The 16,250-nt window shown below is 46.8% G+C and overlaps 1 protein-coding gene across 1 annotated transcript in view; it reads left to right on the top strand.

The window, feature by feature from the left end:
- Positions 1–988: 988 nt before the first annotated feature.
- MIB2 (MIB E3 ubiquitin protein ligase 2) overlaps positions 989–16,250 on the top strand; it is a 41,081-nt gene continuing 25,819 nt past the window's right edge. The window contains exons 1-3 of the mRNA XM_064678941.1: positions 989–1,326; positions 12,759–13,079; positions 14,607–14,778. Of these exons, the coding sequence (XP_064535011.1) occupies positions 12,833–13,079; positions 14,607–14,778 (419 nt within the window). The 5' untranslated portion in view covers positions 989–1,326; positions 12,759–12,832. The remainder of the gene's footprint in view (positions 1,327–12,758; positions 13,080–14,606; positions 14,779–16,250) is intronic.

Genomic DNA, 16,250 nt, shown 5'->3' with positions numbered 1-16,250 from the left:
GGACACTGTCATCAGTATCGTCATCAGAGACGTGACACAAACTTGTAAATTGCCTCTGAAAGTCAATATAAACACAGTAGTAATTGTGCTTTTGGGTTCAAGGACAGGCTAGAGGGAGCTCTGAGTAATCTGGTCTAGTGGAAGGTGTCCCTGCCCATAGCAGGGGGTGGAACTGGATGATCTTTAAGGTCCCTTCCAACCCAAAACATTCCATGATTCCATGATTCTACAGTCCAGGTGTTCAGATTCCTGTGTGGTGGCACTTAATCTCATCCAGGCAGAAGGCTGGGGGCAGGCAGTGGGAAGAGGATTTCAAAGCCCTCCTGACCACCTGCCAAACAAGGACACAAATCTCCCTTAGAGTTCACACACTCATGGAATGGTTTGGGTTGGAAGGGACTTTAAAGATCATCCACTTCCACCCCCTGCTATGGGCACGGACACCTTCCACTACGCCAGGTTGCTCCAACCTGGCCTTGGACATTTCTAGGGATGGGGCAGCCACAGCTTCTCTGAGCAACCCGTGCCAGGGCCTCCCCACCCTCACAGCCAAGAATTCCTTCCTGATATCCAATTCTCCTAACATCCAATTTTCCTAACGTCCTATTCCTTCCTTCCTTTCCTAATACCCCACTTCCTTCCTAATACCCCATTCCCTCCTTAACATCCAACCTAAACCCTTTCGCCTCGAGCCCACCAAACCCACGACCTACCGGACTAAGCCATCCTAAAAGAGACCCGCAAACCCTCGTTTCGCTCACACACACACACACAGCGCGGTTCGCGCATCCCTCCCGGGGCCGCTCCTGCATCCCGCGAGCATCCTGCATCCCACGCCCCCCCCGCATCCTCCGCCGTGCCGGGCGGTGCCCGCGGCTCCCCGGGGGCTCCCGGGAGTTGTAGTCGGCGGTGCCCGGAGCTGGTCGGGGAGGAACTACGGCTCCCGTCGTGCCGCCGGAGGGCGGGCGGGCGGAGCGGGCGGGGCGGCCCCGGGGTCGAGCGGCGCCGCTGCGGCAGCAGCTCCGCGGGGCCACGGCCCGGCCGCTTCCCGGCGCTTCGGCGGGGCTTGGGAGGAGCCCCCGGGTGCCGCCGAGGGTGCCCCTGGGTGCTGCCGGGGGTGCCGGTGCCCAGCTCGCTGCCGGGGGGTCCCGGGGGGCTCAGCCCGCCCCGCGCTCCCGCTGCTGTGCCACCTGAGCCCCGCCGCTCTCCCCCCGCCCGGGCCGCGCTGGAGCAGCTGCTGCTGCTCCGAGGATGAAGGAGGGAAGGACGGCAGGGAAGCCGCTGGATAAGGGCTCTCGGGATTCTCCGCTCTCCCCGCGCTCTCGGGTAGGTGTGCGGTTTTTCCCCCGGTTTCCCCGCCGGGTTAAGCCGGGATCGGCGCTGCCCTTGCCGCCTTTAGGCGGGGCTGGGGCCGCCGGTGGGGCGAGTCCGCTGGCTCCTGCTCCATTTTCCTTTCTCCTGGCTGCCCTGGGGGATGTGAGCACACATCCTGCTCCCGAACAGGTACTGCAGGTAAGTCCTCGCTCGCCAAGGTGAGACCTGAAAGGCGGGCGGGGGTTCCTCGGGGGCGCTCCGTGTCCCTGCGGCTGTGCCGGCTCGAACTCGGCGCTGAAGCACATGTGGCTTTTTCTTCCCCCCCTCCCGTGTTTCCGTGATATTTGCGATCTTCCTGATCTGACCAGAGGCATGGAAGCAAGGGCCGGACTTAAACCCGGAGAAGTTGGTACAGCTGCACTGGAAGCACTAAATGTGTTTGCTCTGATTTCCCTGCAGGCGCTCGGCTGCAGAATTACTTTCTGAATGTAACAAATTCCAATTTCTACCTCGCTGAGAAACAAGTGAGCTCTGGCTCACCTTCATGGAGGTCACTTGAGCTTGGCTTTACTGCTCAACCTTCTCTCTTTTTGGCTAAGAGCCTTATTACATCCTCTGCACTCCTCTGTTGCTATAGCAGGAGTTTATTTGGCTCGAATGAGATACCATTTTTATTTCTTCTCTCTTTAGTAGCTCCTTGGTCTCCTAAAACTGCTTCCTATGACGAATGATGCAGTTGTTCATCCTTCTAGGACCTTCCTCTGTACTTGATTACCTGTTGAATTTTTCATTCATGGTTTCAGAGTATAGATGAGTGAATTGTCAAAGGATGCAGTTACTGCAAATAACCCACATTACCCACATTGTTATGGGTGGAATGATGCTGTGTGACATGTTGATAATGGAAATTGGAAAGGGAAAGCTTCAGTAGCTTTGGCAGAGCTAGAGAAGGTCTTGCTGGTTTTTGAGCTTCGCTTTCTGCTCCAAGTTGTAGCTGTTTAGATTTGAGTCTGGAGCAGATAACTTCTGTTGGGCAGGTAATGGTTCCCTTCAAGGTCTTTTCCAACTAACAGGACAGTAGATGGGGTGTCCCAGCTCTACCACTGGTGTATTTTCAGTACCTTATGCCTGTTTTCTGTACTGATCTCATCTGTTTCTGTGGTGGAAGGATGTAAATTCCTTTAGGACCGAAGTGTGGCTGCAGCATATTAACAGTTTCTCTTTTTTAGGCTTCACAAAGGTAAATGTGTTTGCAATCCCTTCCTCTTTGCACAGCACAGCTCTCTGAGTCACTGACACGAGGAGAATCTTCATACTTGTGTGATATTTGGCTTGGCTCAATTCTCTGCTTATTCTGATATTGCTGTATAGCATCATATGTTTTGACATTTATTTTGAGTGCATGTTTGAAGCTCTGTGGCTGTGAAAATCCTGTGCCAAATTCGTCAATAAAGAATCTGCTATTTTCCTGCTTTGGTCTGCAGTGGCCACTGATCCACTGCTGGGATTGTCTGGAAGAGCTGGGAGGCCATGCACAGCCCCTTGCCACTGAAACTTGGACAAATGTCTTGGAAAACCTGTGGAAGTGCTGCAAGTGTGGTGGTTGCAGTTGTCTCCTTCCATTTTTACGTGGAGAGGGGGATGTCCATGGCCTTCTCAGCTGCCTTGATGAAGAAGTGGGTGGCTACAGACCCCCATGGGCTGCTCAGAGAGCAGTTGTCTCTGGAACAAGCTTGTCTTGTGCCTTGTGTTTGTGTCCCAGTAGTATTATCAGCAGTCCTGGTTGCTCACAGAGCCCAGTCCTGGTCTCTCTGAAGTTGAAGGCTTTCTCCAGCCTCGTTCAGCTCTCTGAGGTCGTGTTGTCCCTGCCTGTTCCCATCAAATCTGTTTGCCTTGCTCATCATCTCTGCTGCAGAACTGCTCCTGGGCTCTGGCAGGACTCAGGGATGAATGTCACCGTACCTCTCACAGCAGCACTGATCATGCCCTTTCATTTTCAGTTGCTGTTTTCCAGGGATCCAGGAATAGAAGGGAAAGTCCTGGGAGCAGACAATTTGAGTTCTGGTTGTTTTGTAAGGATTTTCTACATTCATGGCTTATCAAGGTCATTTTTGGAGGGGCCAAAGTGTTGTAATACAGTGTGCTCAGAGGGAGACCAGCACACTTTTCAATACACTCTCACTAAAAGCTCTGATGGGAGAGAGATCATTGGATACTCTTCTCTTCTTGAGCAAAGAGAAAGTGGAATTTCTCATTTCTTGGGAGACTTACAGGATTTAAATATTTCTTTTCTCCCTATAATGAGAGTTGTGGTGGTGGTTGACATTTCCAGGAACACAGAAGTAGTCTGCCAGCACTTAGACTGGAAAACCAGTGAAGTTACATGTGTGTGAGCAGGAGAATCAATGGCTTGATCTTACTCATCCACATTCCCTGCTGTGACCCCAAGGAATGCAGGGATGCATCCTGAATCATGGGTTTGTGCTTCCTTCTTTCCTGTGACTAGTGTTGGCCAGGCTGTGGAGAACAGGACTTGGAGCTGGGATATGTGAGCTTCGTTCCTGGCTCTGCCACCAGTTCCATGGAGAACTGTGGCTCCATTTCCCCTCTGCAGAGTGTTCCTGTGTTCTTCAAAATGCTCAGAGCAAAAAGATGGCATCTGTAATTGTAAAATGCACAAACTTGTGAGTTGTGTACGTGCTGACCCTCAAACCTTCGCTGAGTCCCAGGGAGGGAAGCAACAGCTACTGCTCAATTCCTTCTGCTCCTACGCAGCCAACGTCTCTCTGGCCAAAGGCATGTCAGGGGAGATTAGACTTAAACCTTTTGATCTGCTTTCAGAGCACAGAAAGGGCAAGTTCCAGGCTGGAAACGGGCAGGAGTGCAGTGTTGCCCCTTCTGAAAGCCTGCAGGGGATCTGGAGTCAGTAGGATGAGCTCCAGGGGCTCATCAGAGGTCCGGCAGGTTTTATGCTCAGCTCGCTCTGTACCAGTCTGAAGTAACTGCTTTTCATCTGGAAAAGCTGGAGGATGTTGTGTTTGTTCCTAACTCAGAGGATTTGTAATCCCATTGTACCTCCACTGCTGAGGGCACCAGGCTCTAAACCCCTCTGAGCAGCCCCAGCACTGCCTTTTCTCAGCCCACTGTTCAACCACCTCCCTTCTTGCAGGACTTCAGAATTAATTCCTCTTGATTTTTCCACTCCTGCAGTAAGTTAGTCTTTTGATTTTTGCACGACCTGTGGGGACACTTCCTGCCTTTCTGGGCAGACAGGGCAGTTGTGGGATTAGATTGGAGGTTCATGAACTTTGAAGTGATTTAAGTCGGGTTTTAAGGGTAAATAGGAGTTGATAGCTGGTGTGAGAGAGCTGCAGACCTGAGCCTTACCAGGGCTCCACACCATCAGCTCTGGGCCAGATGGTCTTGCCTCTGAGAAATACATTAGAGCAATGTCAAGTAAGAGCACAGTTGAAATCCGCTGCCAAGACAGATTTCTCACTGTTGGAATATGTTTCTGTCTGATCCTCTATTTCTAGATGATTGAAAATAGTTCTGGAAGGGATTTTGCTGAGGCCACCTAGTCCATCCTTTCCCACAAGGCATGATAAATACACTGAAACCCTTCCTGAAGGGTCTGTTAAGCTTGTTCTTTAAGTAATGGAGATGTTCTAGCTGCCCTGGATGACTTGTATTTGACTTTATTAAGCTATTTTTTTATATATTATGGCTTTTGTCAGTGTTCTGAGCACAGAAAGACCTGCAAGGGATGCAGGTGGTTGAGTATTGACCTCTTAATGCCAAGGGCCAGAAAACTGATGGTGGTTCTTGGCAGGAGATGGGATGCAATGCTACTGGATTTTTGTTTTCCTTCTGCCACAGGGATCTTCCATGGGAAAGTTAAAATACCATTCTCCCATTTTTTTCTGTGTAAAGTGAAAACTTAGCAAATAATGTTGTTTGTTTGGTTTTTTTTTCCTTAAACAACATTACCTGGTGGTCGTGTGTGTGGGCAGGGAGGGGTGTGTGTGTGTTTGTTTGTACTGTAATGCAATGTAAATTTAACTCTGAAATCCGCTCTTGAGGAAAAAAGTGGATTCTCATCAGCCCCAGCTACTGAGCTTTTCTGGGCTGGAGGCAACAATCTGCAAACTGTCGGGTCCAATTAAAGCAAATGGCTGGAGCTGTTTTTTCTCCCTCCTGGAGAGAACACAGTTCATCAAAAGCCAGAAGGAAATTTCATCGGGCTCATGAGCAATTATCTCGTGGGATGTAATAAGAGACATCCACTAGATGCCCAGTGTGAACTTTCACTTATAATCACTTTTAATTCTCCAGTGGGCAGATGAGCACTGATCTCAGCAATCTGAAGCCTGAAGTTGTTGTGGTCGATAGAAGCTGGGAGGGGGAACTTGTTCTTCTGTGGAGTTCGACTTAGAAATCTGAATTTTGAACGTCTCTGACCTGGCAAAAGATATTCTGCCTTTTTGTGTGTGGTGGGTTGACCCTGGTGGGCAGCTGAGCCCCACAGAGCTGCTTCCTCACTTCCACCCCCCCGGGATAGGGAAGGGGCTGCAGGGGTCAGGTTGAGAAAGTAGGATTTCATTAGGTACAAGGGTTGCTTTGGAAGGCAAAGACTGACTCCAAACATCCCCCCCTTCCTATTTCTTCCCCATTTTTTATTCCTGAGCACCATGCCATGGTGGTTATCCCTTTGGTCACTTGGGGTCAGCTGTCCTGGCTCTGTTCCCTCCCAAATTCCTGTGCTCCCTCAGCCCCTCACTGGCAGGGCAGTGTGAGGAACAGGAAAGGCTTTGGTGCTGTGTGAGCTCTGTTCAGCACCAGCTAAAACACCCCTGTGTTACCAACCCTGGTTTGGTCCCAAATCCAAACCAGAGCACCATCCAAGCTGCTGTGAAGAGAATGAAGTCAACCCCAGCCCAAACCAGTGCTCTGTGGTGTACCACAACCTCTCCTGGTGGAAGCCCGTGACAGATGTTTATTTTTGTCTTGCTGGTGGTGTTTCCCAAAGGTAATGTTTGCTTTTTTATGGGTTAAAGCAAATATTGACCATTGTGCAATCCAGTGAATTTCCTGGTCTGGTCCCTGGGTTAGCAGGGAGCTGGTTCATGAAAAGTGCTGTGCTCCTGGGGGATGTGTGCCTCAGACTGGCACTTTCTTTTTGGCTGATTTTGTTACTCGTGGCTGACAGAAATCCCTTTTTGGTCCGTGGAGCTTGGTGACAAAACCAGTTTGGACTGAGGCTGTGCAGATTAGGGCTCAGTTTTTGAAGCAGGTTCACTTTTCTGGGTCTGTTGTCATCGCAGGGGGGTTGAAGTTTGAGTAAAGTGAGAACTGGAGGTTCAAGGCCAGCTCAGTTCAGTTGGCTTTGTGTCCTCTGCAGCTGTTGGGTCCTGCCATACTCATCCATAATGAGCCCAAAATGTAAGATAGGCAACTTCTCTATAACTTCTTCCATTTTTAGGATCTATTCTGAGCTTGTTTGCCATTTTTCAGGAAACCAGAATGCTGGGATCAAGCTTCTCAGAAAGGTTTGCCCGAAACTACCAGTCCTGAGTATTAATAAATTTGCTGGTGCTTCCTTTAGGCCTCCATCCTTTAACAAGGTGAAAGAATAGCTGGTAAAGCAGCATGATAACCTCTGAAACATTGCTGCTACAGCTTGCAAGGGAAGGGAACGTTCCCCCTCTCACCATAACAACTCGGGTGCTAGAACACAATCGGTGTAAATGGAATGTGAAATTCAGTGTAGGCAAAACAGATCAATGGGCTGGCATTTGCAGAGGACAAGTGTTGATTGCAGAGATAAAATGCTCTCCGTGGGACTCTGAGCAGAGTGCCTGGCTTGGTATTTTTAGCTGTTTCCTCCCTCTGTGTGCCAGTGTTTGAGGATGTTGGGATGTGTCCCTGACGCTGGAATGACAAGATATTAATCCCCGAGCAAAGGCGTATTAATCACCTGCTTTATTCTGTTTATGTAATGCAGTTAAATATACTTGGGGAGCAGGTGAGGTTTGGGGCATGGAAATTATTTAACCTCACGGGCTTTTTTGGTTTTTCTTGATTGATTGGTTTTACTGGTGGCAGCTGCCCCATTTCTGATTCTTCCCCTCCCCCATTTTTCAGCTGAGACTAATTTATCAGGAGAATGGCTTCGTTTATCTGCTGTTGATATTTAAGCCACAAAAACATCATCTGCTCTTCTCTCTCCCTCCCCTGTGCCGGAGATGGCATTTTGCAAAATTTAGACTAAACAGAACTCCTGACTGCACATGGGAAAGGGAAGGAAGGGATCACTGAGGTCTTGTGGCTCTGCAGTGGAATATCACAGGATCTCAGAAGGGTTTGGGTTGGAAGGGACCTTAAAGGTCATCCAGTCCCACCCACTGCCATGGACAGGGACACCTTCCACTAGACCAGGTTGTTCCAAGCCCCTTGGACACTCCAGGGATGGGGCAGCCACAGCTTCTCTGGGCAACCCATGCCAGGGCCTCAGCACTCTCACAAGGAAGAATTTCTTCCCAGTATCCCATCTGAACCTCCTCTCTGTCAGCTTGAAGCCATTCCCACTTGTTCTGTCACTCCAGGCTCTTTTAAATAGCCTATTAAATAATACTAAACTATTCACTTCGGCCAATTCTGCAAATCCTTTTGCTGGGCTGCAGGGGGGTCAGAGTAGACAAGGAGAGAGATTTACGAGTGGCAGAGCTCTGGCTGTTGGACTGGTGTGGGTTGTAGGTGAGGTAATAAAATGCCACAGGCTTGGCAAAAGTCTCCAGGGTGGAAACTACTGGAAAATGGAGCTGGGAATGCCAGGGTTCAGCTGTGGTGGGAGGCAGGGAGGGTCTCTCTGGGCTTGGAAGTGCCCAAGGCAGCACACCTGGGTCGGGGCTGGGGAGTTCTGGCCTCACCCGGGAGGTGCAAGGCAGTGTTCAGATGGTGCTGGGTCCAGAAGGGTTGTTTGCTGTGTGTTTTGCTGGTTCCCTGCTCAGTTTTCATTCACTAGTGATTACATTTGTGGGAGTTGTGTGTATCCTTGAGAGCAACTGCACTGCACCCTGTTAGTGAGAGCTCGTGTGTGCTTGCTGTGCTGAGGAGAAAGAAAAGTGAAAGGTAAGGCTGAATTTGAGCTTTTTTTTTCATGGATATTAACTTTGGTAATTAACTGAGCAGCTTTGAGCCTTGGGCTCCAAGGGCTATTTGCTGGTTGTTTGCTGTTATTAAAGAATATAAAAGTATTAGTGGGGGAGGTTGGAGATTTCAGGCTCGAGTGAGCTGCTGTGAAGAGACCCTGGAATAGGAGTTCTGCTGCAGCCACCCCCACGTGTGTTCAGAAATGATGTGCAGAAATGAGGGAAGTGTCCAAGTCTGAGCCTGTGCTGCTCTTTTGGAAATTTGCAATTGCCTAGGGAAGCATCCTCTGGATAGGCAAATCTCTGTAGGGTGGAATAACTCACCTGAGAAGACAATTCAAACTGCAAAACGTGTGTAAGGAAGAGAGAGAAAAAAACCTGCTTTTTTTGTTGTTGTTGTTGGTTTAAACACTTCCTCTGTTTGCCTTGCTGTTCAAATAATGTGATCACCGAGTTGCATGCACTGATTTTGCCAACTGTTTACACCACTCCTGGGTTCTGTTTGCTCTGTATCCAGAGCAGCAGTGACCTTTGTCTCCTGTGAGATGGATATTGGGTTGTTTCTAGAGCACCTTCTGCCTCCAGAGGAGTTGAACATTGGCAGAAATTTGCCACAGTTATTGCAGCTGAAGGTTCTGACGTGTTTTCCCTTTGTTCCAGTAAAGTATTACTGGGATTTCCTAGGAATGGACTCACAGATGTGCCTGGGCTGCTCTTTCCTGTGTCACAGTAGACAAGGTCAGAATGTTACCTCAGGATTCAGAAATATGCTTGTGTCTTATAATGGATTATTTGTTCATAGTTGCTTTAAATTCCCATGGGGAAACTGATGTTTTCTCTGTGAATCATTTCTGGCAGCTGTACCTATCCTTCCCTGGAATAATTATGACCTAGACAGCATCAAGAGAGGAGTATTTGCTTCAGTGAGTGAAACATTTCCACTTAGGAAGTAAATAATGCTGCTCTGGCAAGGTTCAGCCTGCAAGAGCACTGTAATTCATCTCATAAAGGTTTTGAACAGTCCTTTATTCTTGTTATGCATCTCCCCTGCAGAGCAGATGGGAATGCAGAATGCATTTGGTGCATTCTTGTGTGGAAAATGGAATATTCACATTAGGAAGACGGCCTCGGATCAGCCAGCAAGGGGCTGGTGGGGTCTCTGCAGCCCAGACAACCCCCTTAACTGGAATTCAGCATCACAGGAGCACACTGAGCTAGAGCAGCATCCAGGGGTGGTGGGAAGGGGCACAACGTGGGGGTTTGCCCTGTCTGTAGGTCCCACCTTTCTGGGCCAAGGTTGGTGCTGAGCTCCTGGACTGCTCTGTTCAGGTCACCAGCTGTCACGTGCCAGCCTACCCTGCTGTTTCCAGGTGGCAAGGGATTATCCTCCTTTGTACTGCAGAGACTTCAATTTTGTGGGTTTGTGGCACAGCCTGGAATGTTCTTTTGTGATGAATTAATTGCTGGAACTGGCACTTCCTTCCTGGAAATGCTGGGAGCTGTGATGGAGCCTGTGCTGTTTCATTCATTCATTCATTCATTCCTGGGGAGAGGAAGAAGGTGGTCCAGTGAAATGGCATAAAACCCTTTAGGCTGGGAAGTGTCACTCTGTCCTCATGTGAGATATCTTGTGGTATTTATTGTCTCCTTCCCTAGGCATGCAATTCCTTTTCCCTCTGTTATTACCTACCCCCCGTTCACTCAGATGAAAACAGGAAGGATGGTGGTGGTTGTTTTTAAGGAAAAGGCCTGTAGGAATAACTGAGCTACATTTCTCTTGCACCTTTGCATTGTTGGGTGCTCCCATTTGTTTTCTCAGGCTCTTGACTGGTTCACAGCAGCCTTTAAAAAAAAGCAGTTCTACCTTTTAGTTGAAGGAATAAATAGTCCACTTTAGTCATCTCTGATCTGGAGGAAGAGGGGGATCACACAAATCTCATTAGGCCCTGCAATGCTTTCTGAAAAGGATGTTCTTTGATGATTCCTGCTTTCATAAAGGCAGTAAACACTGGTGCACCTTCAGCTCAGCAGTGTTACATCCACCTCCACTGCTCTCAGTGAGAGTCGCCCGAGGCATCTTTTGGTGATGATTAGAAGGAGAGATGACGGGAGGTTCACGAGGACATCTGGGTTTGATGTTGCTCTCGTGTGACAGTTGTCTGGATGTCACAGCCACGCATGGCAGGAAAAATCTGAAGCTGCAGAGGTGCTGAAGCTGAGCAGGAATGGGCCTCTCCCTGCACGCCAGGAACATGATTTTGCATCAAACGACTCCCCTGCACGTTCAGTCGGGGCTCTGGGGCTGGAGGAAGGGCTTATTTTTAGGTTCTTGGTGGTTTCAGTTGCTTTGCTGGGTGGGTGGGGGCATCGACAACACGTCACAGGGCCCGGAGCTGCTCCTCTTGCTGTGTCTGAGCACATCCCTGAGCTGGGCCAGGATTGTCACCCTGACACTTGTCACCCTGGGCTGAGCTGCTCTGTGGCGTGGCAGTGGGTGAGGTTTGCTTTTGGCACCTGCACTCTCTGGCCCTTGGCATTCTGTTGGGTCTCGATTTTCAAATTTTTGAGACAATATTGGATGTTATGGAGGGGGACCCAGCGATGCCACAGTAGATTTTTTTCCGGGTCCTAAATGTTGAAAGCCACGCTCTTCTTCTCTGTCTTGCTGTTGTGGTAAAGAGAGAAACCAGGGTTTGATGATCTGATTCGATTCAAAATTGAGGATGTGATGCATCTGTGTGGTATTCACCTCATTTACCCATTGCCATGGCAACAGTTGGGAAGGCTATCCCAAGCTTTAACTGATCCCAGCACAAAATCTGCTCTGCCTATTGCAGGTAAGCAATAATAGCCCTTCCCTGTTCCTGCTCATTGATAAATAGCAGGGAGAGACTGAAATTTATCTGACATTGGCAATGTTTTTGAAAACCGCAGGGAAAACAGACAAACGTTTCTTTCAAGTGCAGTTTTCAAACTTCCTGTGTCCCCAAACCGAAACCAAAACTAACTTTGAGGGCAAGTGAAACTCCCCCCTGCAGGGTTAAGGGATGAAGTGCAGTGATAAGTGATGAAGTGCATATGAAGGGTCTTCCTGAAAAATAGGTGGGTTTTGACTTTCTATTGCTAAAATCACAGGGCTGGTGCTTTCCTGGACAATTATTCCAACTCTCTTTACTGTTTTTTTTTTGTTTCTGCTGTCGGTGGCTGTTGCATTTATTCCTGACTTTGGGGTCAAGGGCTGGTACTGGGGTGTGTAAAGACTCCTTGCCCAGTTCTCTTCCCTCACACACAGAGCTCTGGAATAAGCTTTTGGATGTTATTACAGATGATTATCTGCCTTGGAAGCCTGGCTAGTTTGTGTATCATTCCCACCTGTGCTAAAGCTGTGAGGATCCCTGTTTCTAATAAAGTACATTTACTCGAATCTTATCTTTTAAATATTACTTAACTAAAGCAAAACAGTATTTAAATATTTTACGGATAATCCAAATAATTATTTTAAAGCAAATATTATTTAAATCGTCTTAATATAAATAGTTTAAATAATTCTTTAAAAATATTACAGTTGAATAAAGTAAATGTGTGTGGTTGGCAGGTCAGGCTTGTCCTGTGCCAGGTTGTTCTGGGAGGGGGGATGTGATGTGCTGGGCATTACCCACGTGTGGATCCCTGTTTTTAATAAAGCACATTTGCTCGAGTCTTATCTTTTAAATATTACTTAGCTAAAGCAAAACAGTATTTAAATATTTTACGAACAATCCAATTAATTATTTTAAAGCAAATATTATTTAAATCATCTTAATATAAATACTTTAAATAATTCTTTAAAAATACTACAGTTGAATAAAGTAAATGTGTGTAGTTGGAGGGTCAGGCTTGTCCTGTGCCAGGTTGTTCTGGGAGGGTGGATGTGATGTGCTGGGCATTACCCACGTGTGGATCCCTGTTTTTAATAAAGTACATTTGCTCAAGTCTTATCTTTTAAATATTACTTAGCTAAAGCAAAACAGTATTTAAATATTTTACGAACAATCCAATTAATTATTTTAAAGCAAATATTATTTAAATCATCTTAATATAAATACTTGAAATAATTCTTTAAAAATACTACAGTTGAATAAAGTAAATGTGTGTAGTTGGAGGGTCAGGCCTGTCCTGTGCCAGGTTGTTCTGGGAGGGGGGATGTGATGTGCTGGGAGGGGGGATGTGATGTGCTGGGAGGGGGGATGTGACGTTCTGGAGGGGGGATGTGAGGTGCTGGGCGTTACCCACGTGTGCCACGTTGTGTTCCAGGCGTGCTGACCATGCTGCTGCCCGTGCCCGAGCCCCGGCGAGGGGCAGAGCTGTAGGGGTTGCCGAGCACATCCATGGACGTGGAGCCCTGTGCCAGCATGCAGGTGGGCATGCGGGTGGTGCGCGGCGTGGACTGGAAGTGGGGCAGCCAGGACAGCGGCGAGGGCAACGTGGGCACCGTGGTGGAGATCGGCCGCGCCGGCAGCCCCACCACCCCCGACAAGACCGTGGTGGTGCAGTGGGACCAGGGCAACAGGACCAACTACCGCACGGGCTTCCAGGGGGCCTACGACCTGCTGCTCTATGACAACGCCCAGATCGGTGAGTAGGGCGAGGGCAGGGGGGTTATGAGCTCCTCCTGTATGGCAACACCCAAATTGAGGAGTATGGATGGCAAGGACAGGGGGATTATGATCTCCTGCTCTGTGGCAACACCCAAATTGATGAGTATGGCAAGGACAGGGGGCTTAGGAACTCCTGCTCTGTGGCAACACCTAAATTGAGGAATATGGCAAGGAAAGGGGGATTATGATCTCCTGCTCTATGGCAACACCCAAATTTATGAGCATGGCAAAGACAGGGAGATTATGATCTCCTCCTTTATGGCAACACCCAAATTGAGGAGTATGGCATGGACAGGGGGCTTAAGAACTCCTGCTCTGACAGCACCCAAATTGATGAGTATGGCAAGGGCAGGGGGGTTATGATCTCCTACTCCGTGGCAACACCCAAATTTATGAGCATGGCAAGGACAGGGGGATTATGATCTCCTCCTTTATGGCAACACCCAAATTTATGAGCATGGCTAGGACAGGGGGATTATGATCTCCTCCTTTATGGCAACAGCCAAATTGCTGAGTATGGCAAGGACAGGAGGCTTAAGAACTCCTGCTCTGTGGCAACACCCAAAATGAGAAGTATAGCATAGACAGGGAGCACAGACCTTGGAAAACACATCTCCTGCCTTAGTTTGTGTAGCATTTCCCATCTGTGAGGATCCCCGTTCTTAATAAACTGTTTGAATTTTATTTTTTAAATATTATTTTACTGAAGCAAATATGATTTACTTGAAATAAAAGCCTGGCTGGAAGTGTCGGGCGCAGGGACAGGAGTTGGACTCGGTGATCCTGATGGGTCCCTTCCAGCTCAGCACATTCCATCACTGTGTGATTCTAAGGGTCAGCCTTTTACTCCTGCCTGTGGAGTGAGGCTGAGCAGCAGCAGAGCACACACTGAGCCAGTTCATGGTGAGGGAATTCCTGTTTGCCCCTGTGCAAAGGCTTTTCTTTCCTCCTTTTTCTGAGTTGAACAGTTTTGCTGACTTTGCCATTGTTGGAGCCTGACCTGACTTTAGGACACAAGTCCCTCAAGCCAGGAAATGGAGACTTCATATTACAGAACCCCAGAATGTCCTGAGCTGGAAGGGACCCACAAGGATGATCCAGTCCAATTCCTGACCCTGCACAGACAACCCAACAATCCCACCCTGTCCCTGAGGGTGTTGTCCAAACACTTCTTCAGCTCTGGCAGCCTTGGGGCTGTGCCCGCTGCCCTGGGGAGCCTGGTCAGTGCCAACCACCCTCTGGGGAGGAACCTTTCACTGATACCCAACCTAAACCTCCCCTGGCACAACTTGAGGCCGTTCCCTGGGGTCCTGTCACTGCCCAGCACAGAGACACATCACACGTGTTGTACATCCACAGGTCACACATATCACTCACGTTCTATTATTGCATCACCTTCAGCACACACACAGTCCATGAGTTTTTCCTTTAAGAGAGGTCCTAAGAGCCGATTTCTCTGGATTTTGGGTGAATCCCTCATTCCTTTGCCCCTGTGCTCTCCCAGGTGTCCGTCACCCCAACATCATCTGCGACTGCTGCAAGAAGCACGGCATCCGTGGCATGAGGTGGAAGTGCAAGATGTGCTTCGACTACGACCTGTGCACTCAGTGCTACATGAACAACAAACACGACCTGTCCCACTCCTTCGAGCGCTACGAGACGGCACATTCCCAGCCGTGAGTCCTGCCAGCCAGGGGGGACTTGGGGGGGCTCCAGAATGGGGTTTGGACCCCCCAGGGGTGTGCAAAACCATCTGCCAAAGTGCAGGGATGATGCACAGCACCTAACTAGTACATGCCTGTATCATTTATATAGAAATAAATGTATTTCTGTATCATTTACATAGAAATAAATGTATTTCTATATCATTTACATAGAAATAAATTTATTTCTATTTCATTTACATAGAAATAAATTTATTTCTATTTCATTTACATAGAAATAAATTTATTTCTATATCATTTACATAGAAATAAATTTATTTCTATATCATTTACATAGAAATAAATTTATTTCTATATCATTTATATAGAATAAATATTTCTATGTAATTTATATAGAATAAATATTTCTACGTATTTTATGTAGAAATAAATATTTCTATGTAATTTACGTAGAAATAAATGTATTTCAGTATAATTTATAGAAATAAATGTATTTCTATGTAATTTACATAGAAATAAATATTTCTGTGTAATTTACGTAGAAATAAATGTATTTCAGTATAATTTATAGAAATAAATGTATTTCTATGTAATTTACATAGAAATAAATATTTCTGTGTAATTTACGTAGAAATAAATGTATTTCAGTATAATTTATAGAAATAAATGTATTTCTATGTAATTTACGTAGAAATAAATATTTCCATGTAATTTATATAGAAAGAAATATTTCTACGTAATTTATATAGAAATAAATGTAGTTCTGTATAACTTACATAGAAATAAAAGTATTTCTATATAAATGTAAAATATATTTATATAAAAATGTATCTATATTTTTACATAAAACAAAATTTTATATCTAAATGTATGTATGTTTATTTTTACATTTATACAGAAATGTATTTATACATCAATTTTATATATAAATGTCAGTTTATATTTTATATATTTATATAGAAATGTATTTGTATTTTTATATAAATGCATTTTTATATAAATAAATGGGTATTGGGGAGCGCTCAAAATGTTTTTAGTCCTTGGCTTGCATGATCAAAAAGGTTTGGGGACTCTGTCCCACAGAACAAGGTAAGGCTGGATTGGGCACTTTTATGAAGCTGCTTGAGAAAAACACAGCAGATAGAAATCAGAATTTTTCTGGGAAGTTTGATAAGGGGAAAATTAAAAATATTAAAACAGTAGTTTTATTTGCACTCCTCAAGCGGGCAAGAAGATGAATGTTTTAATCCTCTTGCCTTTAGGAGAAGTCCTGAGAAATCAGCTTGTCTCTGTCGTTGATTTTCCTTTTCTTGCCTCCCTTTGAAAATATCCCAGTGCTTCGCATCCGCCCGTGGAATGGGAAGTGTAATTACTGTGCTAAAGGCAGCTGGGGGGGATTTGCAGCTGCTTTTCCTGCCTTATGGGAAGCTCTCCATGGAGTTAATTACCAGAGCTGTGCCGGTGTGGTTGAGCCAGAATTCCGA

The sequence above is a fragment of the Pseudopipra pipra genome, chromosome 22, assembly GCF_036250125.1.
Source record: "Pseudopipra pipra isolate bDixPip1 chromosome 22, bDixPip1.hap1, whole genome shotgun sequence".
NCBI lineage: Eukaryota > Metazoa > Chordata > Aves > Passeriformes > Pipridae > Pseudopipra > Pseudopipra pipra.
The sequence above is the reverse complement of the archived record's forward strand: the minus strand, read 5'-3'. Positions and strand labels throughout refer to the sequence as shown.